This window comes from Ictidomys tridecemlineatus, chromosome 4, assembly GCF_052094955.1.
Source record: "Ictidomys tridecemlineatus isolate mIctTri1 chromosome 4, mIctTri1.hap1, whole genome shotgun sequence".
In the NCBI taxonomy this organism is placed as follows: Eukaryota; Metazoa; Chordata; class Mammalia; order Rodentia; family Sciuridae; genus Ictidomys; species Ictidomys tridecemlineatus.
Window position 1 is genome coordinate 159305289 of NC_135480.1, and position 26508 is coordinate 159331796.

General features: G+C 33.2%; 1 protein-coding gene across 2 annotated transcripts in view; it reads left to right on the forward strand.

Moving 5' to 3' along the window:
- Positions 1-13278, forward strand: part of Cntln (centlein) — a 313688-nt gene extending 300410 nt beyond the window's left edge. For both annotated transcript variants that reach the window (XM_005340132.5, XM_040285836.2), the window contains exon 26: positions 11818-13278. In XM_005340132.5, coding sequence (XP_005340189.2) covers positions 11818-11916 — 99 coding nt within the window. In that variant the 3' untranslated portion in view covers positions 11917-13278. The remainder of the gene's footprint in view (positions 1-11817) is intronic.
- Positions 13279-26508: the final 13230 nt, after the last annotated feature.

A 26508-nucleotide genomic window follows, 5' to 3' on the forward strand; every position in this document is an offset into this window, starting at 1 on the left:
CTATTCCTTAAGAAGTCAAAGATAGAATTATCAGACAGAATTACCATGTGACCCAGCAATTTCACTCCTAAGTATATGTCCAAGAGAAATGAGCATACCTGTACAAAAATTTGTACATGAATGCTCATAGCAGCATTATTCATAGTACCTCAAATGTGGAAACAACTGATGAATGGACAAACAAAATATATTATTGCATACAGTGGAATATAATTAACCCACAAAATGGAATGAAATATTGGTACATGTTACAACAGTAAAAAATCTTATAAACCATATATTAAGTAAAAGAAGCCAGTCACAAAAATGCTATGTTGTATGGTATGATTCCATTCTCATGAATTGTCTAGAAAAGGCAAATCCATAAAAACAAAGTAGATTAGCAACCGCCAAAGGATATGGGAAGATGGAGAGAAGTTGCTAATCAGTACAGGGTATTTTGAGGGGGTGATAAAGATGTTCTGAAATTAGACAGTAGTAATGGTTGCAAATCTTGTAAATATACTAAAAACCAATTAGTTATCCAGGCACAGTGTCACATGCCTGTAATCTCAGCTAAACAAGTGGTAGCAGGAGGATCACAAGTTCAAGGCCAGTCTGAGCAACTTAGCTACAACCTGTCTCCAAATAAAAAATAAAAGGGACTAGAGATTTACCTCCATAATAGAACACCTATGTTCAGTCCCCAATACTGAAAAATATTTTTTTTACATTATATACTTTAAAGTGGCAAATTTTATGTTATGTGTTTTAGCTCCAAATTAGTTCCTTGATGTGGGGTGTATTTTTAAAAAATGTTTACAAATACGATAAAGTTCTTATATCACATATGCTATGCCTTCCACCATTAACAGAGATTGCTTTAATTGTATTTAATTGACTATAAATATAAGTAAAGAGAAATTATTTTATGTCATATTTTGTGTTTTTATTCAGTTGACACATAAGGAGATGTCCTTTTGTATAATCTTTTTATACTCTAATTGACCTTGTATGAACAAGGTAAATTCACATGTCCATATAAAAACAGAACCCATTTTTTTACACCTTACCTCCAAATGACACTGTTTATTTCTTTTAATCATTCTAATCTTCAAAATTAAAATTATGATAAAGATAATTTAATTTTGTTTTCAGGCCTTGATAATACCTGAAACTGTTCTTTTATACTAAGGACTTTATAAAGAAAATGGAAAGAACTAGTGGAGATAAAACAGCCTGTGCTGTGAAATTCATTTGAAAACATAGGAAAGGTAGCAGAATACAACAGTTACTAATAGGGCATTATGTAAAATTGTGGATGTGTAACTGATGTGATTCTGCAATCTGCATTTGGGGTAAAAATTGGGAGTTCATAACCCACTTCAATCTAATGTATGAAATATGATATGTCAAGAGCTTTATAATGTTGTGAACAACCAATAAAAAAAGAAAAACATATTTTGAATACCTACTACATGTCAGGCATTATTAAAGGTTTCAGGGATACAGCAGTGAATGAAAAGAGAAAAATCCAGTTACCGTCATACAGCTTACATTTATAAGGAGGGAGGACAGTAAATAGTTAAAATAGATTATCTATGAAATTTACTAAATGACTCACTTGAATAGAATTTTGGAAATATATGTGGGGTGTGTGCGTGTGTGTGTGTACCCACATAAATATATACAAACATACATTTGCATTAATAAAAACAATATACAGTAATAATCGTAGTGTAGTTCTTTACTAAGATTTGTAATAAAACTTCAGCCATGAATGGCTAGAAATGTGTGTCTTGATTACATTTTGTTTTTGCCTTATTCTTTCTTGCTTGCTAATACTTTTCTGGGTTTTATTTAGTTTATTTTAATAAACTTTGTATCAGTCATTTGCTTGTATTGGAACAATATTAAACATGTCAATATTAAATATTCCAGTTTAATATTGGAACAATATTTAAAATTCTTTTTTCTTCAGTTGTTGGTCACAGGCTTCGATAAGTAGTTTTTCTTCAGCTTTAAATATTTCTGTCCCTGTTAGTTGCTTCATATCTTGCAGATGCTGAAATTTAAAATGGTTCACTTCCTCAGTGTCTGTCTACAAAATATGCTTACTTCTATAGAGTGCCTTGCAGTGTGGAGTTTATAAATCTCCCTGGCTTTTGTAGAGTGTACTACCAGTCTGAAGGTTAACTGAAAGTTTTTCCTTGTAACTCTGAAAACATAACTCTGATTGCTTCCAGTGTTACATTTATATCATAAACACTCAAATACTTTCATGCTTACACACTCACCTCTTTCTGACACATGTACACATATAAACCCACAGACTTATTCCTCACATCTAACTAAAGTAGCACAAGATAAAACTCTCCACTCAGCACTTTGCTGTGATACTTTTTGATTTCACAATGTCAAATCTAATTTCACATCATCAGAAAAAAAATGTCATTTGTGATAGAAGTTAAAAGGACCTTTTAAATAAAATAATTAAACTTGATTCTGAACTATATTATCAGTTTTTGGTCGTAACTCATGATTGTTTTTTTTCTCAGTATTGTTTAATAGGTACAGAGTTTCAATTTGGCAGGGTGAAAACTTTGTGGAGATAGATGTTGGTGATGGTTGCACAAAAATGTGTAATGCACTTAATGCCACTGAATAATAAGAACGGTTAAAATGATTACATTTATGTTGTTTATAAAATCTTAACCAAAAATTAAATAGTATTTATAGGCAGTATTTGGGGCCACAAGAGTATTTCTTTCCATTATAATTATAATTCCAGTATAATTTATAGAAGGTAACTTTATTTTCTTATTTCCAAAACATTAGGAGGCACTTATTAATGTGAGAGCCAACTAAGTGCTTGCCTAACATGTGTGGTGTCCTGGATTCCATTTCCAGTACTGTTCAAAAAAAAAAAAAAAAAGAAAGAAAGTAAAGAGAGCAAAATTTATGTAGCCAAATGCACTATAAGAAAATTCTGCCCTCGGATAAGGTACTTGAGGTCACAGTAATCTTTTATTTTCTGTAATGTGCTAAGGGAAAACAAAAAGTCAGCAAACTATGGCCTAAAATCCTAAAATCATAGATTACCCACAAAACCAGTACAGAATAAAATCTCATCCAATTCTGTACCTTGAAGCCCAGCCTATGTAACAGTCAAAGGAAAAAAAACAAAAACATTTTTCATGTAGATTTGAAATTAGGTTTTGCCTTGGCCTGTAAACAACTGAACAAGATGTATGAAAGGAAGCATTATGAAGTATTATAATCAAAACACCAAACTTAGAATCTTTTTCATTGTAAAATAGCTAAGCCAGGAACTCCTCCAAAACATGATCTCTGCCTTGTAGAATAATAGGAAATTCCAAAAATGTTGAACAAGTCAATTTTTGACATTGCATGTTTTGGCATGTGATTATTCAGTTTCTCCTTATATTAACCAAAACTTCTCCTTGCAGTATGCTCACAATGGTTGCTAGTCAAAAGACCTCAATTTGTGTCCTAGTTCATACTAGCATGTGCAATAGTTAGCTTTGAGCAAGTAACTAAAGCCTTTTTAGCCCAATATCTTCAACTATAAAGTAGAAAAATTATCACAGACTTGGAATGATAAATAAAATAATGCATGTGAAAAGTTTTGTCACCAGTGAAAGTGTTTTTTCATCCTTAAAAAAGGTAATAAGAGTTTAGGTCATGGGACAATATATAAAAAATAATTAAACCTTAGTATTCTAGTGATTTTCTATGTCTAAATATTAATTTTTCATTACTTACTTTAAAAGCACATCTTGTCACCACTCTTGGTACAGTCACCCCAGAAAATGCATTGCTCATTGCCTGGCATATAATAATAGGTGCATAATAAATATTTATTGAATATTCTGAATAAGCATGTATAATCCATCATCTTTATTCACTTAGATTCTGGGAGAATTATATTTAAATCAGTAATAAATAAGAGACTGATTAATTCAACTCTCTTTTGTACCTTTCCCATTCTCTTTATTTTTCCTGCCTCTATAATTAAGGGCTATCTTAGTTCAGGCTGCTATAACAGAATACCACAGACTAGACAGTTCAAACAATAATTTATTTCTTATTTCTTTTTCTAATAAAGAATAAGAAATAATAATAATTTAGTTCTGCAGACCAGGAAGTCTAATCAAGGCATTGGCAGATTCATTGTGAGTGAGGGCATTCTTCCTGGTTTATAGACTGGGGTCTTGTCATTGTATTTTTATGCAGAGAGCAGAGATAGTGAACAATCTCTTATATCTCATAAAAGTTAATCTTATTCACTATGAATTCACCCTCCTGACATAGTTACCTCCTGAAGTTCCCATCTCAGTACCATCACATTGGGAGAATACAAGCATTCAGCCTATAGCAAGGTTCTACCTCGAGTTAAATACTTTTATAATCAATTAAGCTATTTCTTTTTCTGAATTCCATATTCACATCCATGTGAACCTAGTCCTTTTGATCCCCCAAATAATTTCTTTAAAGTCTACATAAAGAATAACTTCTGTTTATTACAACAGATTGTAAGCTCTTAAAGGCGTCCCTCTGTTGTGTTTATCTCACCTAGTCTTAAAGGAAGTATATGGGGAAAAGACATAACTCTACTACACAGTTCTTTGCTATTAAAAAGAAAACTAATCACATTAGGATAGCTGAATACCAATATTAAGATATATTAGTTGTGGCTGGGCGCCATGTCTCACACCTGTAATCCCACCAGGTCATGAGGCTGAGACAGGAGGATAGTAAATTCAAAGCCAGCCTCAGCAATGGCAAGGCACTGAGCAATTCAGTGAGACCCTGTCTCTAAATAAAATACAAAATAGGGCTGGGGATGTGGCACAGTGGTTGAATGCCCCTGAGTTCAATCCCCAGTACTCAAAAACAAAAGATATATTAGTTGTTGTCATATGTGTTGGCTAAGACTATAAAACACCTACAACCTCTTTAAAGGTCTTTCAGATGGGTGGGTGAGATGGGATAAGTAGGGATGTGTCAGGCTTTGGTGTGAGCCAGTTTCTACAAAAGGTGACAGGAGTGCAAACTAATCAGGGGATTGGGAATTGAGGTCCTCTCTGGGCTGGTATCATTGTTCAAGGCATTGCCTTGAAGATGAGGGCACAGTAGTAGTCTCTGTTCTATAAGAATATTGGTCATAAGTCTGTTAAGTGTCTTTTGATGGGGGTGGGAAATGAAGGAGATTAACACCTTTGCTAATTGCTGAGCATCCAGTGACACACAGCCCTATTTAGGGAAGTTTTCAAGAAAGAGTACCAATGTCTCTAAAGAACCAGACAAAAAGCCTAATCATAGGCCTAGAGTTACTATTGGAATTTTTTTACTAAGGATACAGATAATTTAAATGTTCAAGCATTTCTTACATCCTATCTAACTTACCACGGCCGTAAAGAGCTTGCTGACAGTGCTTTTTACTAAGACCTGAAGTATCTGACAAAGGGTCACCCCTACCCCAAGGACTCCGTAAATAGAATAGATCACCAAATTGCATTAGATATTGTGGAAACACTCTAGGCAAAAGAATAAATAAAATAACTTAAATTTTTCCAACTCAATATTCTCAATTCTGCCTTATAACTTGTAGAATAAGATTCAAAATTAAAGGGAAAAATTATATTCTTTATCAGAGTTTGACAGCAGCAAACACAGCTTTCTCTGGCAATTTTCAGCACATCTTCAAGAGACATTATCTATTGGGATATGTGGCAGAAATTACATTTATACAAATGACATTTAGGAAACATCTTACGATTTACTGCCAAATTTAAACTATAAATAAATTGTCTTCTGATAGCGTTCTTAATTATTTTAAAAAGTTCAATCTTAATTTAAAGATAATAAATGTGTTTGTATATATGTGCATGTATGTATACATAAATAGTATACCAAAATTGTAACCTTCAATTTTATAATAAACAACATTGACCTTTCTTAATGAAAAGTCTCAAAGTCTCACTGATTCAGATCCTTTTTAAAAAGCATACCTAATATAAAATTTATATTTTCCCTTTCACTATACTCAAGTTAGATAAAAATCAAATTTATTTTAAAAGCAACACCTTTTGGTAATAGTCTTCAAACAAAAAAACAAGAATAAAACTGGTTAAATTGTTAATTTTATTCTTAAATTAAAAGATTTTTATTTCAATTATTTTCTTTCAACAAATTTTTTTAAATTTTAAGTTAAGAATATATTCTAAGGCTGGGGTTGTAGCGCAGCAGTAGAGTGCTCTACCGAGCATGTGTGAGGCACTGGGTTCAATCCTCAGCACCACATAAAAATAAATAGTTATTATGTCCAACTACAACTAAAAAATGTTTTTTAGAAAAAGAATATTCTATATAATGGTGATGTTATAAGTAAAGTCATAAAATTGGGCTTTATTATTTTTCCAAGAGAGCTTTCAAACATCTATAGTAATCATTTATGTCTTACCATTCAAAATTCAAAATTTCTGTATACAGAAACACCAACCATTATTTGTAAGTGTAAGTGACACAGATTGTGACAGTGGTGTAATTTTGTTATAATAAACTTGTTCCTTAAGGCAAATAAACATCTGAAGGTGCATATATACGATGCGTGAGGGGGAAGGGAAGAAAAAGAGAGAGAGAGAGAGAGATAAATGTCACAGTAGAATGGGTAGAGAATAGTGATGGGAGGGGAGGGGAGGGGGAGGGGGGATAGGGAGGGCAGCAGAATATAGCTGACACTAGGATTGCTGTATGTGTACACATGGATGTATAACCAATGTGATCCTGCAATCTGTACACGTGGAAAAATGAGAATTCATACCCTATTTGAATCAAATGTATGATATGTCAAGATCATTGTATTGTCTTGAGCAACTAATAAAAAAAATAAGAGAGAAGCTGAATATATGTGTGACATCAATGACATACTTTAATATTATGTATGAACGAAGCAAAATGTTTGATTGTTCAAATGTCCCAGTTAAATTTTCAAACAAAGAAATCTCATTTCGTGTCACATCTTTTTTTTTTTTTTTGGTCCTGGGGATTGAACCCAGGGATGCTTTACCACTTGTCCATTTTCCCTAGAGCCAGAAAGGTGAAGGTTGTATAACTGCATTAATGTGACCAGGAGTATCGTTTTTTTCCCTTTTAAACCAAGATAAGGAGATCATGCAGGATGTCTGTATTTTGTAATCTCTGACACATGCCATGTATGGTGAAAACCAAGGCAGATAGTTGTTGTTTTAGGTGTATTTCATAAGGGTGAGTGAGAAACAGTCTTTAGTGTTGGCCAGTCAAGTTGCCACTTAAATCCAACTCTAAAATTCTAGTACTAAAAGGGCAGTTGTGCTTTTATGTCTGAAGGATTTCTGAGTGAGGTTTAGCCCCTGCCAGAATGCATGTAGACTGTCTATATGAAATAAACTTATACTTAATCTGGACTCTACAGTAGCATAGGTTTCAGGTCTCCTAGTCTTAAAAACGTTTTACATTTAGGGCTGGGGCTATAGCTCAGTACTAGAGCACTTGCCTAGCATGTGTGACTCACTAGGTTCCATCTCAGCACCACAAAAATAAATAAAATAAAGGCATTGTGTCCATCTACAACTAAAAAAAAATTTTTTTTTAAATCTACTTTAAAAAAGTCACAAACAAATAAGCAAACAATGTGAATTTTTAAAGCACATTCCAAGGTGTGTGATATTTTAAATAGAGTTTTAGGCCTAATTCCAACCAATCTAGAGATGTGTGCTGAGAATTGATGTTTATGCAGAATCATAAGATTGTTTTTAGAATCACTGAAGATTAAATTATGTTTATTTAGCATCCATGTTAACAGTAATTTATAATATTTAAAAATTAATGGTAGTCTGTATGTTATCTAAGTGGTAACTCAATTAGAAAAATATCCAATTAACTTGAAAGCACATTCTTAACCATTCTTTTTTAATTCAATTTAATTCTATTATTATTATTATTATTATTATTGCATTACAATTCTTAAAATTATTATTATTGCTTTACAATTCTTAATAAACCTTTATACCACAATTTATCATATCTCTCATTATATGTAAGGTATGTTGACACCAAATTCACATCTTAACCATTCTTATTAGAAATGTTATCAACATATCCTAGACTAAGTAGAAAATTTTATGTGTATAAATTATGAAAAAAAATGTAAATAGTTTTATAACATAAACTTGGTCTAAACTTGGTCAGAAAGGCTATTTTTAAAACTAAATCTATTGGTGCATAGTAAGTCATAAATAAGAACTGTAGTAGGAGAGGAATCTATGTAAAAATTTTTAGTTGACATTAGCTTGTATTCATTTGAAAACAACTTACATTTTTATGAAATGTTCTACAATTCTGGATTTTATGAAATGTCTTATAATTCTGAGTTTCCCTCTGTTTATTTCAATTAACTATTTATTCTTTGATAAAGTTATATTATTTCCTTACAAAATTAGATTAATGGAGATTAAGCCTTATATATTTTTAAAGAATAACTTTTGAAAGACTGCTTTGAAAGCTGGGTGTACAGTTGTCAGTAAACTCCAAGTTTATAAACAGCAATTAGAATGAACACTGATTTAGAGGAAAAAAATTGTCAGAATTGATTTATAAAAAAGAAAAATAGAAAAACTGAATTAAAATAAATAAGCATCTCAAACTAATTTGTAGATACAGGAACATCTAACATTATATAAGGGCAAATAATATTTCCCTGAACTATGTCTAGGTAAAAATAGAAGAACCTTCAAAGGAAAATAGATATGCACTTACTGTATATATCTTGATTTAAAGGATTGACTGCTTTTTTAAAAAAAAAAATTTTAGTTGTAGATGGACACAATATTTTATTTGTTTATATGCAGTGCTGAGAATCAAACCCAGTGCCTCATACATGCAAGGCAAGCACTCTGCCACTGAGCTACAATCCCAGCCTTTGACTGCTTTTTAAAACATAATATGTTAGGCTCTGTACAAAGCTTAAAGAAACTTAAAATCCAGTAAAACAGGATTGACAAACAGTTGTGTTTAACTTTGACTTTTTAGTTTTATTGGGAGCCAGAGGGAAAGGAATAAAAGAGCTTGTTGTCTGTCAGTAAGTAAGTAGACTTCTTGTTCCACATTGGAGGCTTACTGAAAGGGAATTTCCTTGAGAAAAGTTTTTTAAAGGGAAACAAAGTATTCAAGTACATAATATATGTTCATGTTGTTCAGATCACAGGATAATAAGAGTAAGTTAGGTATTTACTCAAAAATGAAATATACAAATAACATGACTAATGTCAATACCCAGTGGCCTTGTGTAAGTACTATGGCATTATTACCTAGAAAGTTATATAACCAGCATGTTCCTGGAGCATGCTCAATGAGCCAGTAGTTAAACATTATATAAATAGAGCATGAGAATGAGTGGACAAATGAATTTTAAAATAGGATATTATGTTGACCTCTTGAAGAAACATAGTGCCTATAAGTGTCTTAAAGACTTGGGGATGCAGCTCAGTGTTTGCCTAGCATTCATGACACCCTGAGTTCAATCCCAAGCACCACAAAGGGAAAAAATAAAAAATATCCTAAGAGGTCTTGGAATGTTTCTTACATTTATTTGATAGGAGAACTTTTTCTTTTTTAATATTTATTTTTTAGTTGTAGGTGGACACAATATCTTTATTTCAGTTGTATGTGGTGCTGAGGATTGAATACAGGGCCTCATGTATGCTAGGTAAGCACTCTACCATTGAGCTACAACCCCAATCCCCAGAACTTTTTCTTTTTTAAACAACTTTAGAAAATGAATTTTTACACATTCATTTCTGGTTTTGTTTGTATCAGCAAGGGATAAAAGTTTATTCTCATCATCCTTTTAGATAGGAATGTATATGAATACTGAGTGGCATAGTTTAAATAAAAGAAAATTCCCCAATAGTCTTGTCCTGTCATTTTATTGTGCATACCTTTAACATCATTGACCTGAAAATCTAAACTATCTTATTTGTAAAACTGGCAACTTTACCAACTTTATTTTCATATCCCAGAAAGACAATTTATCAAAATATGAATTTATTGGTATCATTATCTTCCAAAAGAAAATAAAACATATTATTTTTTCTTAATTCTAAAGTGCACTTTTCCCACTTTCTTATGTTTCTAAAATTGGAATGCATCTGCAGTATACATGTGCTCAATGTGGTAGGATTTTCCCCTAGAAAAGCTGTTTTTTAAGTCAACATGCCTGCCTTATGTTCAGCTGTATCTAGGAACTGAAGCAATATTCTATTTTGATGTACTTTCTTCAGTGCTGAGTTTCAAGTAGTACAAATGTGTGAAGCTCTTGTGTTGCAGGGGAACAGACACAGACTCAAACTCCCATAAGGAGAAGGCTGATTATTATAAAGATAAGGAGGAACCTAAGCTAGAGAGCAATTTGGACCCAGGCAGTTCTATGGACCATTTTCGGTCTCTAGTTCTTCTCCACCTACATGATCTGCTTGTTCTTGCGTGTCTGCCCTGTAGTGTTACTGCCATGTCCAATATTTTCTCTCTTCATCAATTCAAATTCAGAAAAGAACCATTCTGATTTATTTAACTAATTATAATCACCTCAGCAGAACAACCCATACAGAGGACATTAATATCAGGCACTGGCTAATGAGTTCATGAGTGTTCTTCCTTGCTGATACTCCTTCCCTGTAAGAAAGGGGGCTAGGCATAATAACTATTTTTATTAATATATTCAGAGAAACAAAAGCAGTCTTTCCTTGGTGAATCAAAAAGACAAGTCCAGCTGGGTATGATGATTCACACCTCTAATCCTACCTACTGGGAAGGCTGAGGCAGGAGGATCTCAAGGTCAAGGCCAGCCTGCACAACTTAGTGAGACCCTGTCTCATGATAAAATATTTAAAGGGCCTTGGGTATAGCTCAATTGTAGAACGCCCCTAGTACTGAAGGAAAGAAAAATAGAAGACAATTTCATGAAACATTTAATGAACTCCTTATTTAGGATTGAATTGTTATATGACACTGGATCTCTGGGACTATGTATAAAAGGAAGTTGGTAGGTCGACTGGAAGAATTTGGGGAAACATTTCATACTTTCTTTTACATTTAGCCCATAACTGAATCATGAGTCTGAGTCCTCCTGGCAAACCAGTGAAGCAGAGGGAACAATAAAACTACTAGCAAAGTTATATCAATTATGAAATTTTTAAATGTACTCACATTTTATAAACTCAGCAGTTTTTGAAACATGTGTATTACACTTTAATATACCAAACAAACTTTAACAACTTAATCAATGGGTATACTTTTGCCATTTTTTCCCCTCTGAAGTTTTACCCCGCAACTCTTGAGATGTTCAGCTCTCACGCAGACAAGTGTATTGATAGTTCTCTCTCGTTCTTTTATGAGTGATGAACATACAGTACTACTTCTGTGGGCCTGTGTGCCCTAGAGATGACTGTAACGTGATATTGATCAGCTGATTGAAGATAAATGGCTTAGCTGCTTGTATTGCAGATTACATCATTAACATGGTCAGTAAACCATGAATTGTTCAATAAGGCGTTTATCTTTTTTCATTTTACTTCTGCTCTTTTATCATTTTTATTAGAAAAGACAAAATTACCCATACTAACCAGAAAGATCTGTTGAAAAGAGATCCAGTAGGGCCTCACTATGCAAAGTTACAGACAGCTAAATTCTATTGGTTTGATGCTTATAATGTATGTTTTTGAATGAAGAAAAAATAGAGTTTTTAATAATCTTTTTTTGTGTGTGTTTCTCTTACAGCTTCCTTTTGCCTCATATTTACTAGAAGCAGTGCTGGAGAAAATAAATGAGAACAAGAAACTAGTTGAAGTCTATTTCACAATTATGAAAGATATTTGATGACATTACAAATGGAGAACTTTTTTCATTGTGAAAATTTTTATATGATATAATTGGAAAACATGCATTATAAACCTGATACAGTATTTGTTCCAACTAACAATAGTTAGGTTTATTACCAAAATAAGAAGTCTCTGAAACTAATTAATTGCTGAACAAGTGACACTAATTAAGGGCACAGCCATTTAAGAGGAAATAGTGTAGCATTTGATTGTTGAATACAAATATTGCCACAAATCAATGCAAACTTAAAAATTATTTTCCTTCCAGTGCTTTTAAAAGAAACTAGAAGAAGCTTGGCATACAGAAATTGGACTGAGCATATAAAGAAAAGGGGGTAAACTAGGGATTTAATGTACTAAAGTTTATAAAGAAAGTAGACATTTTGCAGAAAACTGCTATTTATAGCAGTTAAAGTGTCCAGTGAGCAGCATATCTGTACTAAGGTGTCCAGTGAGCAGCATATCTGTACTAAAGGCAAGTATGAAATAAAGCATATCTTAAGGATGAGAACTTAATGAAATAAATTGTGTGGTTCAATTGTATATTCTCATTGATATACTGGATTAATATACATGTTACTATGTTTTTCTAGAACAAAAATAAAATTCCGTCCTTCTCCCCCTTCCCTTCTGCCTTCTCCTTCTCACTCCACTCCCCACCCCATCCTTTCTCTCTCCCAAATTCATAATACTTTGTGTGGTCAAACAAATTGACAAGGGACCACAAATCCAGTGCATGCAATTAGGCTACACCTAACAGAACTCCTACTGTGGTCAACTAAAATTACATTTTTGATGATATATTTATTTCAATTCCTGAATGTTCCTACCTTGTTCTATCTCTTCACTATGTTCCTGACACACACTTTTTGGTTCCTCTAATTTACTAACCCCGCTCATTTGCCCATAGTATTCTTGCCCTTGGTAGTCTTTCTCTGTCTAGAGTCCTCTGTGTTAATTTTCCTTAGGACTGGCTCCTTCTCATCACTGAAGTTCACCTAACCTATTTCCCTACAGACACATTCTCTGAACTACTTACTCTTTAATTTCCTTATAACACAAAATTATCTGTTTTATTTACTCCTTCACTTATTCCTTGTTGTTGTTTTGTTTTTGTTTTGTTTTCTCTCTCTTTCCCCTATTTAGATTGTAAGTTCCTTGAGATTAAGGCAGGGGTTGGTAAATTATGGCCCACAGCCAAGTCTGGCCTGCCACTATTTTTATATGGCCCACAAGTTAAGAATGATTTTTACAGTATTAAGTAGTTAAAAAAATCAGAAGAAGAATATTTTGTAGCATGTGAAAATTATATCAAATTCAAGTTTTTAATTTCTATCAATAAAAGTTTTATTGGAACACAGTGATGATCATTCATTTGCACATAATTTATGGGTGCTTTCACACCAGAATATTTGAGTAGTGAGTAGTTGTAGCAGAAACTGTATTTGATTTTCTCATCATTTTGCACTACTTGCTCACACACTACAAATTACAATCACATACTCAGAAAAGAATTTCGGTACCATATGTACTGTTTTACTACAATTTTTTAAAAATATCAGCTCATACTCATTATGTAAAATCAAGAAAAGAAAAGAACAATGGCCATTAAATTCATACTTTTGAGGTCCAGTGAAGTGTATTTTACAGATGGCAAAGCTTGTGTTTGTTATGTAATGACCCTATACCAATGCTAACAGATGCAGTATACTTGGCTATTAACAGATTAAGCACTCCCCACAATCTTACCATCTCACAGGAAAGCAACAGTAAACAAAATTTAAAAATTTAAAGTGTAATATTCCCTCAGTGCAGAATCTTATTACAAAAATAAGAATGAGACTGCCTGCCGAGTATTACTTTAATACCAAAACCAAAAGAGAAAAGCAACAAAAATTACATGTGGTGGGCTAAAAAAAGGTTCCCTCAAGATGATCACCTCTTGATCCCTGGAACCTATAAATTTGCTTTCTTATGTGGCAGAAGGAAATTCACAAATATGAATAAGAATTTTGAGTGGGAAGAGTATCTTGGATTATTCACATGGAGCTAATGTGACCACAGAAGTTCTTATACAAGGAAGATAGGAGCTATCAGAGTTAGAGCCATGTTATTTAAAAAAATAGAGGGACAGATGCTATACTACTGGCTTTAAATATGGAGGAAGAGGACTATAAATCAGAGCAGGTAAGTGACCCCTGGAGATTGGTAAAGGCAAGAACACAGATTCTCCCCTAGCACCTCTGGAAGAAATCAGCCTTGTCGACATTTTGACTTTTAACCAAGTGAAATTGATTTTAAACATCCAGAACTGTAAGAGAATCTAATTGTTTTCTGTTTAAAGCCCTGAAGTTTGTGGTATTTTGTGACTACAACAATAGAAAATGAATATAATTTGCTAAATTTCTGCTTCAGTTTTTTTGGCTATGGGATATTGATCAGAAGATACACAGTCAAGGTTGGTTCAGTATTCAGAAATTTATCAATATAAGCCACCATATTAACAGCTAAAGGAATATCACATGATCTTAAAACTTGATGTAGAAAAAGCATTTGACAAAATTCAACAGAGTTCATTTAAAATTTTAAAAACTAGGAATGTACAGGGCATTTGACAATAACATCTTCAGAAAGCCTACAACTAATCTTGCACTTAAGGAAGAAGACAACACTTCCCTCTAAGATCAGGAATAAGGAAAGGATGTCATGTCTAGCAATTCTTCACCTTTCTTATTAAACATGATACAGAAATTTCTAGCAAGTATATGCAAGGCAATAAAAAGAAATAAAACAAGAAGCAAAACTATATCTAAAACAAACAAGACTCCTAGAATTAATGAGTTCAATAAAGTCAAGATATAAGATCAATATATAAAAATAAATTATATTTCCATATCTAGTAAACTAATAATAATTATGTAGTAACCAAAATGTAAAATACAATTTTCAATTTCAAAAAAATACTTAGGTGTAAATATAATAAAATGTACAGTGCTTGTAAATAAAAACTACAAAACACTAATGAAATTAAAGATCCAAATAAATGAGGAGCTATACTGAGAGAATGAATGGGTTCATTCAATATGATAAAGATGCTAATTGTCTCCCAAGTGGACATACAGATTTAACAAAATTTCTACCAACACCACACCAAGATTCTAGTTTGCTATGTTGAGTTTGTTTGCTATCTCTATAGCTTATCTATTCCCAGAACTAGTTTCTAATTTTAATAAAGTCAGGTTTATATTTTTCTTTCATGCATCATGCTTTTGCTGTCATGACTAGCAATTCTTCAAGAGAATTTCCATGGAAAGGCAAAGTTTCTAGAATAGCTTAAAAATTTAAAGAATAATGAAGTAGTAGAAATTACCTGATTTCAAGGTTTATTATATAGGTACACTAATCAAGAGTGTGTGGTTTGGCAAAGGAATAGACACAAACCAACCAAAGAAAATTTAAAAAAACAAAAATACAATCATGTGAATATGCCAAACTTTTTTGACAAATGTTCTAAAGCAATCCAGTAGACACAGAACAGCTTTTGAACAAATAGTACTGGAGCAGTTGAGCATCCCTGAGTTAAGAAAAAAGTCTTGTCCTTAATCTCACATTAAAACTCAGATTATTTAAAGTAGGAATAAGAAATTCTTTGTGCTATTGCACAGCAGGTGACTATACATACCCATAAGGTATATTTCACACAGCTAGAAGAAATGATTTTGAATGTTTTCATGTGAAAAATGATAAACATTTAAGGAAATAGATATGTTTATCCTAATTTGAATGTAATAGAAAATATGTGGTACTTCTCATAGAATACTATATCTATGAAACAAATTCATTTAAAATAGTAATGCAAAATGAAAAGATAAGGTAAGGGAAAATCTTCAGGAACTAAGACTTGGTGAAGAATTGCTAGACATGATAGTAAAAGAAAATCAATAAATTTGACTTCATCAAAATTTATAATTGCTCTGGAAATAGACAAGCTGAAGGTAGTTTTAAAAAACCTTGCAAACCACATATCTAACAGAATGTGAAAAGGTCTTAGCCACTAAAAGCAAAAATTTCACGATTATATGTTTTTCAAAAGAACAGTGGGCTGGGGTTGTGGCTCTGCTGTAGAGCATGCACCTAGCATGTTCGAGGCCCTGGGTTCAATCCTTAGCACCACATATAAATAAATAAAATAAAGTTATTGTGTCCAACTACAACTAAAAAATTAAAAAAATATTTTTTTAAAAAAGAAGATAGAACAGAGGAAGGAGTGAGTTATGCTCCTTAATGGTGGCCCTTACTCTTCTCTTGAAAGCTTTAGCTCTACTAATTTTTCTTCAAATTATTCAGGATTCTGTCAGTAGTACAAGTGATCATTGGATTTAGAGGATCCACAATTACTGTAAGAAATTGAATGAACAAAATGAGAAAACTGTTCTCATTGTTCTCAAATATCTATAAAACCAAACTGAAAAGATAAGCACCAGAAAACTTCTTGAAAGAGCCTTTGTTGGCCTAAACATCTATGTTCAAAAGGGCTCTAAAGATGCATGGGAAAAAGGTTGCTGTTTTTACTTCCAACATTCCTATGTACATAACTTCCAATTGGTAGTAACAAAATTTATATGAGTGATTTGATACAACAATGAAACGATTGTTTTCTTGTCTGTGACATGAAAATTTTCTCATAATTTTTTAAAACCCTCTTGGTTTGCCTTTTAATTTTTAAATACAAAAACATGTACTTGACTTTAAAATCTTTTATATTCCTAAGAGTTGTGGGGCACATACAAATTTCCTTTCCATGGTTCAATCCTCAATTTCTTTCTTTCTTCAAGGATACACATAGGCCACAAAATCAGACTGGACATCAGATCCTTTCAACACCTTTTGCTTCATTGTTTTCCCTCCTTCTAGGATATGATACCTGAGAATAATTAAAAAGGAGGTGGTAACTCCTGTACTCAAGATTTTTATGGTAGAGAAAATGTCACTCTATTCTTACTACTGCCCCTGGCATTAGGGCACTCCCTTATTACTAGAAGGGATTAGAGACTTTCGTTGTGTCCCTACCCCACTCAGAACTTGAACAAATATACTTGAACCTGTTTAAAGCATTTTTAGCATCTATTGGGAAGAGATTTAATAAAAAGAATAAAAAATATGTAAATAAAATTTGCATTTTCCTGTCTCAAGCCACAACTTAATCTGAGGAGGCAGAAACATTCTGTCATTCTAATATTTCTCTGGTTAGTGGCCTAGTTCTTTGGAATTTAATCCCATTGTATTTCCCCTGTCTTAAAACAACCAGCAACATCCTTTATTTTAGCAGATAATCCTCTTCTGCCTTAATGCACCATTTCCAACATTCTCCCCATTAATTCAAACATGGAAAAAGCCCAAAAGAAAAAAACATAGGACATTTTTCTTCCCCAGATTTTCTTTTTTTTTTAATTTTTTTATTGGTTGTTCACAACATTACAAAGCTCTTGACATATCATATTTCATTGAAGTGGGTTATGAACTCCCAATTTTACCCCAAATGCAGATTGCAGAATCACATCGGTTTCTTTATGTAACTTTGACAGTCTAACATTTAAAACGAAGTTACAAACGTAGTTTGCAGAGGTCTCCAGTGCCCTTTTTCACATAAATTCCTCAAATGATAATATCTCATACAACTATACTGAATTCTCCAAATCAGGGAACAGGCTTTGAAACAATATTTTAACTCAAAAATAGACCATATGTGGATTTCACAAGTTTTTATATTTGCCATTTTCTAAGAAGAGTTTTATGACATTTTGTCACTTGTATAGATTATATAATCATAACAACAATTCAGCTATTAAACCCTTCCATAACAAAGAATACCCCTCAAGACATACATCCCTTATGCATTCCCTTCATTAATCCCTCATGACCACTGATCTGTTATCCAATGCTCCATTTTTATCACATTATGAGTCTGAGGTCAAGTGTGGACTGTGTAGTGGGAAAAGGTAGCTATAAATACCAATTATGACCACATGACCAGCAACAGAAAAAAGGACTATAATTATCGTATTTCATCCTTATTTTTTATGAATATGTTTATGTGGGTGTTTGTTAAGTGGACAAGACATGGTGGACTTGTAATGGTTCATTTTATGTGTCAACATTACTGGACCATGGTGCCAAAATACAATCAAAACATTCTGGATGTTTCTGTGAGAGTGGTTTTAGAAAAGATTAACATAAATCAGGGAACTTTGAGTAAAAAAAGATTGCCCTCCATAATGTGAGGTGGGTCTCATCGAATAAGTTAATACTACAAGAGACTGACCTTCCCCAAATAAGAAAGAAATCTGCCAGAAGATAGTGTTTGAACTTGAATTGCAACTTTGACTCTTCCCAGATTTCCATGCTGCTAGCCTAACCTATGAATTTTGAACTTGCTGGTCTCTATAATTCCTTAAAATAATATTCTCTCTCTTCCTTTCCCTCCCTCCCTCCTTCCCTCTCTCCCTTCTCCTCTGCTCCCTCCCTCCCTCTCCCCCTCTCTCTCAATCTCTCTCCTCCTCTGTCCCTATCTCTCTCCCTCCTTTCCTCCCTCCATCTCTCTCCCTCCTTCCTTCCTCCCTCCCTCCCTCTCTCTCTCTCTCCCTCTTTCTCTCTCTCCCCTACTCCAATTAATATATTCTGTTTCTCTTCAGAATGCTAATATACCAAGTTTAGGCATATATATATAAAGTTACTATGAACATTTATGTACAGGGTTTTCATGAACATATGTTTTCATTTCTCTAGAATCAAAATTTACTAGTGCAATTGACGGAGCATATGTGGTGTTTATAAAAAACTGCAAAAATAATTTCTAGGGTGGCTATAATCTTGGTGTTTTAATTTTAACCTTGCTAATGGGTGGGTAATGCTGATATTTTTCCTTTTAAATTCTATTTGGCCTTCTTTATTCTCATTCTGTCCACATTTAAGTCACCTTTTTTTTCCTTTTCTATCTCTAAAACCTGTTTTTGTGATTTCAGAAAGCCTAGGCTGATGGGAAGAGGGTGCTTGGGATTGGATGGGCACATAACAATTCTGCAGAACTATTACCTGAAAGAAGAACTCCTGGTAATCAACATGGGTTTTACAAGGAATTTCTAAACAGTGTATTTGTTACTGACAACAAACTACCCTAAAACTTAATGGCTTAAAACAGCAGTATTTAAATGTGGGTACATATAACCTGTGTCCTCTGACACTGAGTCACTCACAAGGCTGTAGTCTTCCCATGGCTAGGCTCAGAAGGCTCCACTTGCTAGCCCACTCCTGTAGTGGTCCGCAGGACTCAGTTCCTCATAGGCAGGTTGTTGAACTGGGCTTTGGTTCCTTGTTAGTTATTGACTGGAGGCTGCATTGAGAACATTTAAGGAGCTGCCTATCACAGCAAATGATCAGGGTTGACAATCTAGATAGGGCAGGTCACTGGAGAATTTGCCTTGAAGCCATCTTTGCAAGTTAAATATAGATTTTACTTAGAATGAATGTTTATTTGTGGTGGTTTAGGTAAGGAAGACAGAACTTAGGGTGGCAAAATTGTAGCTCCAGTTTGGCACCACCATAGGAGAGGAACAAAGGAACTTTCCTCACCAAGAGTTGTGTCCATCATATAAAGAGGCTCCCCAGGTGAATTGAAAGAAGATCAAAAGTTGTATGAAAGTACACATTCACTTGGAACACACAGAAAAATACATTCATGGTTTTGCCCCAGGGTTATGATGACTCTTCTTCCGTTTGTCTTAATATAGTCTGAAGGGATCTTGATTCTGCAGACCATTACCCACAGGATCCACTGTATTAGTAACCTGTTAATTGGACCAGATGAATAGGAAGTGGTAAGAACTCTCAATGTCAGACACATCCACTCCAGAGGAAGAAGATCAAGCCTGTGAAGATTTGCTGATGTAGTGAATTCAATGGCTGCCCCATCTACCATACTAGTGAAAGCTTTAGAAATCTAGTGGCTTGGGACCTTGAGAATATCCCTCCAAACGGCAGGTTAAGTTATTGCACTTCTTTCCACAAAGATAAAAGTACAGAACGAGGTAAGCATCTTCAGATTTTGAAGAAAGCTTATGTCTCAGTTTGAAATGCATTTCTGATGCATTTATTGGATGATTAAGAAAATCTGGTACAAGAGAGGGCTCTGCAAAGGATTCAGACTGGTATAAGCAACTTTTCCAATCCCAACAATGATCCAGCATATCCCATGCTGCTGGAGGTATCCACACTATAAAAATGTTGTGAGGTTCACACTACAGATTTAGGTTTCCAGAGAAATACTATGCTGTTTGCAAAAAAAAAAGCAGCTCCAGGTAGAATACTGAGTACCTAATCATGAGACATCAAGGGAAATTGTGATCAGAATAGAGCTGTCCATCATGAACTAGGTATTATCAAAACTACCAAGTCTTAAATTAGAGTATTATCTAATAGATTCTGAAGTCTATGAGGTCAATTCATTTATTTACAGAGGCAATTTGATTGTCTTCTACTTGTTGCAAAATAGCAAGTTAGCTGCCTGCCAGTGGAGTTTTACAAGTCATGATCCTATTGTATTTATTTTAATGAGAAATATTTTTATACAGTAATTATATGCAAAAACCCTTGCAAATACTTTATCCATTTTTCTTTATTTTCAACTTTATCTTAAACCTCTTCCTCATCTTAAAAATTGTTTTTAAAAATCCTCCTATTTATTATTGGTTCTATAGTTTTGTTCTTTATATGTTGATTTTAATCCATCTTGAATTTATTTCCTGTGTAGTATTATTTTTCCAAATTTATAATAGTAAATTTTCTATCCCTTAGCCCTTGCTTTCCTCAATATTATGAAATGAAATATTGCCTTTATACTATACTGATTTCTCAAAGACACATGGATCTGTTTATGGATTCTCTAATTATGTACAACTGACTTTCTATTCTAACAGGACTATTTAATTATTGTGACTTTATATAATCTTGATATCTATCTAGTGAGCTAAATCTCCTTTGGTATTAGTGTTTTGTGTGTTGCATTAGTGTAAGCCTATGATTGTGCAATGTATTCTCTAATTTAAAATTTTAACCTAAATGGTTAATGAGATGATTATAGAATCACCAGAAGTTGTAAGAAATAATCCAAAGAGAACCCATATACACTTTACTCAGTTTATTCCCCAACTATTGTAAAATATTATATGCATAATATTTAAGCTAAGATTTTGATATTAATACATCCACTAGTCTTGTTCAGATCTAATTGTATTAATTTGTATTTGTGTATATCATCTCTACAGAATTTTATAACAAGGAAAGTTTCATACATCTACCACCACACTCGAGACAGTGAATAAATAGTTCTATCATTGTTATGATCCCTGTGTTGCCCTTTTATAATCACACTCATCTCCTTCTGACTCCCAACTCTAAATCCTGGCAACTATTAGACTGTCCTCTGTCTTTTAAGTTTTGTCATTTCAAAAACATTTTATCAGTGGAATCATCAGTATGTAGCATTTGAAATTGACTTTTTACATTCAGCATAATTCCCTATAAATTCATCATACTTGTAGGTATTAATAATTTGTTGATTTTTATTGCTGAGTAGTATTCCATGGAATGGATATACCAGTTTGTTAAACTGTTCAATGACACCTGAGCTGTTTTCAGCTTTTGCTTGTTCCCAAAAAGGCTGCTATGAACACTTGTGTATAGTTTTTTAATAATTAAAAAGATTTTATTGGAGCACATTAATTATACAGAATAGTGGGTTTCACTGTGGCATACTTGTACAAGCATATAACATAAAATGATCAATTTCACTCTCCAAAACCTCCTCTTACCCACCCCACCCCCTCTTATATCCCCTTCCTTTCACTAAGGGTCTTTCTTCTACATTCATGATATCCCCTTTTTTCCCCCTCTGTAACTTCCATGTAATACAGGAAACATATGGTACTTGTCTTTCTGAGTCTGGCTTATTTCCCTAAAAACATGCTGTTCTCTTCATGCACATGACACAATTTTATTCTTCATTATGTCTTAATAATACTCCATTGTATATGTATACATTTTCTTTATCCATTTATTGGTTGACAGACACCTAGGTTGAGTCTATATCTTGGCCACTGTGGGTTGTGCCACAATAATCATGGGTAAACTGCATCTCTAAAGTATGCTGACTTTAATCTTTGGAGAAATTCTGAGGAGTATTATGACTGGATCATTTGGTAATTTTGTTTTTAGGTTTTTTTGAGGAACCTTGTACTGTACCAATTTACATTCCTACCAAGAGATCATACGGGTTCTTTTTTACCTGCATCATTGCCATAATATATTGTTATTTGTATATCAATACAATTATGACTGGGGTGAGATAGAATCTCAATGTAGTTTTGATTTGCATTTTCCTGATGGCTGGAAATGATGAACATTTTTTATAATTGTTAGTCATTTGTACTAAATCTTTTGAGAAGTGTCTGTTTAGTTCATTTTCCCATTTACTGAAAGGGTTATTATTCAGGAAATTGTTGCATGTGCCTAATATGGTGAAGTGTTTCTCTGTTCTATTCTGGCACTTGCAAGCTTCTAGTCTTATACTCAGGACTTTAATTCATTTGGAATTGACTTTTGTTCAGGGTGAGAGAGAGGGATCTAGCTTCATTCCTTTGCAGGTAGCTATTCAGTTTTTAAAGCACCATTTGTTTAAGAGACAATATTTTCCCCAATGTGAGTTTTTGGCAACTTTGTAAAGAATCAGATGATTGTAGCTGTGTGGGTTTGTCTCTTTGTCTTCTAGTCTATTCCATTGAGCTTTAGGTCTGTTTTCATGCCTGCACCATACTGTTTCTGTTAGTATGGCTCTGTAGCATAATTTGAAATCAGTAATTGTGATGCCTTCAGCATTGCTCTTTTTTCTCAGTATTACTTAGGGTATTCTGTGTTTTGTTATTCCAGATGAAGTTTAGGATTGTTTATTTACTTCTGTAAATAATGTCATTGATTGGGCTAGGGATGTGGCTCAAGTGGTAGTGCACTAGCCTGTTATGCATGAGGCATGTGCACTCAGCACCACATAAAAATTTTAAAAAATAAAAAATTTAAAAAAAGAATATCATTGGTATTGTCATTGGAATCATACTGAATCTGTAGATCACTTTTGGCCATTTTAACAATATTAATCTGTCAGTCCATGACCGTGGGAGGCCTTTCCATCTTCTAGTGTCTTCTTCAATTTCTCTTTTCAATGTTCTTTAATTTTTCTTGTAGAAGTCTTACTCTTACATGTTTTTTTTAAGTTTCATAAATAGAATTGTTCTCCTAAATTTTTTCCCTGCAGGTTCATTATTGGTGTATAGGAAAGCTATTGATTTTTCTTGTGGTTGTACATTGATTTTGTATCCTGATACTTTGCTGAATTTGTTTATCAGGACTGGAAGTCTTCTAGTGAAGCCTTTGGGATCTCCTAAGTATATGATTATATTATCTGTAAGTGGAGATAATTTGCCTCCTTATTTCCTATTTGTATCCCTTTCATTTCTTTGTCTTGTCTGAATAAAATTTTAGTATTGTTTTGGCAAAAATTTTACTATCTTTTCTACCCCTCTCTTCCCTTAATTCCAATGAACTTCTATTCTCACCCCAACACATACACACAAACATCCCTCATTGTATGTTAGCACCCACATACCAGAGAGAAAATTTGGGCTTTAGTTTTCTAGAATTGGCTTATTTCAGTTAGCATGATAGTCTCCAGTTCCATCCATTTACCAGCAAATGCCATAATTTTATTCTTTTATGGTTAAGTAATATTCTATTGTGTATATATACCACATTTTCTTTATTAATTCATCTGTTGAAGGGCACCTAGGGTTCCAAAGTTCAGCTAGAGTGAGTTGAACTGATAAAAACATTGATGTAGCTGTGTCACTATAACTATAGTATGCTGATGGTCTTTTGGGTATAGACAGAGAATTGGGATAGCTGGGTCTAGTGGTGGTTCCATTCCAAGTTTTCTGAGGACTCTCCATACTGCTTTCCATAGTGATTGCACCAATTTGCAGCAATGTATGACTGTGCCTTTTCTCCAGTCCATGACAACATTTATTGTTGTGTATATTTTTGATAATTACCATTCTGACTTGGGTGAGATGAAATCTTAGAGTAGATTTAATCTGCATGTCTCTAATTGATACAGAAGTGGAACATTTTTTCATATATTTGTTGATTGATTGTATTTCTTCTTCTGTGAAGTGTCTGTTCAGTTCCTTTGCCCATTTATTGTTGGGGTAATTTGTTTTTTTTTTTGGTAAGTTTTTTTGAGTTCTTTATATATTCTGGAGATTAATGCTCTATGTGAGGTGCAGGTGGCAAAGATTTTCTCCAATTCTGTAGGTTCTCTTCTAGTTCTTGATTGTTTCTCTTGCTGCAGAGAAGCTATACCATCCCATTTATTGATTCTTGATTTTGCTTCTTGCACTTGTTTTGTTTAGGAATTCGGTTCCTAAGCTGACATGGTGGAGATTTGGGACTACTTTTTCTTCTAGTAGGAGCAGGGTCTCTGGTCTAATGCTTAAGAACTTGATCCACTTTGAGTTTTGTGCAGGGTGAGAGATAGTGGTTTAATTTCATTTTGGTGCATATGGATTTCCAGGTTTTTTGGCGCCTATGTCTAGTATGAGATAACTTTATTTATGTGGATTTGTCTCTGTATCTTCTGTTTTGTGCTACTGGTCTTCATGTCTGTTTTGATGCCAATACCGTGCTGTTTTAGTTATTATTACTCTATATAGTAATAAGAATGTAATTGGAATTTTAATAAGAATTGCATTAAATCTGTATAGCATTTTTGATAGCATGGCCATTTTGACAATATTAATTCTGCCTGCCAAAGAACATGGGATATCTTTCCATTTTCTAAGTTGTTCTTTAATTTCTTTTTTTAGTGTATTGTAGTTTTCATTGTAGAGGTCTTCTACCTCTTTTGGTAGATTGATTTCCAAATATTTTATTTTATTTTTTAGATTATTTTTTGGTGAATGGATAGTTTTCCTAATTTCTCTTTCAGTTGATTCATCACTGATGTATAGGAACACAATTGATTTATGGGTGTTAATTTTATATCCTGCTTTTTTTGCTGAATACATTTATGAATTCTATAAATTTTCTGGTGGGGTTTTTTGAATCTTCTAAATACAGAATCATGTTATTGGCAAATAGAGATAGTTTGTGTTCTTTTCCTATTCATATCCCTTTAATTTCTCTCTTGTTTCTAATTGCTCTAGCTAGATTTTCCAGGACTATGTTGACTAGAAGTGGTGAAAGAAAGCATACCTGTATTGTTCCAGATTTTAGAGGGAATGCTTTCAATTTTTCTCCATTTAGAATGATATTGCCCTTAGGATTAGCATAGATAACTTTTACAATGTTGAGATATGTTCCTATTACTTCTAGAGTTTTGAACATGAATGGTTGTTGTATCTTGTCAATGTTTTATCTGCATCTATTGAAATAATCATGTGATTCTTGATGCAAAGAATTATATTCATTGATTTCTGTAGGTTGAACCAATTTTGCATCACTGGGATGAACCCCACTTGATCACGGTGCACACTTTTTAATATTAAAGTTTTTGTGTGCAATTTGCCAGTATTTTATTAAGAATTTTTGCATCTATACTCATCAGGGATATTTGTCTGATTTTCTTTTCTTGGTGTATTCTTGTCTGATTTTGGTATCAGGGTGATACTAGCTTCATAGAATGAGTTTATAAAGGTTTCCTCGTTTTCTATTTCATAAAATAATTTGAGGAGTATTGGTGTTAGTGGGCTTTTCTTTCTTGGTAGGCTTTTGATAGCATCTTCAATTTTGTTGCTTGAAATTGATCTGTTTAAAGTTTGTATGTCCTCCTGATTCAATTTGGGTAGATCATATGTATGTAGAAATTTTTTGATGTCTTCAATATTTTCTATTTTATTAGAGTATAGATTTTCAAAATAGTTTCTGATTATTGTCTATTTCATTAGTGTCCTTTGTGATAGTTCCTTTTTCAACACGAATTTTAGTAATTTGAGTTTTCTCACTCTTTCTCTTCATTAACTTGGCTAAGTGTTTATCAGTTTTATTTATTTTTTTTAAAGAACTAACCTTTTGTATTGATCTTTTTGGATTGGTTCTTTCATTTCAATTTCATTAATTTCAGCTGTGATTTTAAATATATCATGTCTTCAACTGCTTTTGGTGTTGATTCGTTTTTCTTTTTCTAGGGCTTGTGATGTAATATTAGGTTATTTATTTGTTGACTTTCTATTCTTTTAATGAATTAGCTTAATACAATGAACTTTCCTCTTAGCATTGCCTTCATAGTGTCCAAGAGATTTTGATATGTCGTATCACTATTCTCATTTACCTCTAATTAAAAATAAAATCATTCCTGATTTCTTCTGCTATCCATTTGCCATTTCAGTAGCATATTATTTAGTCTCCAGGTGTTAGTGTAGGTCCTATTTTTATTTTATCATTGATTTCTAATTTCATTCCATTATGACCTGATAGAATGCAAGATATT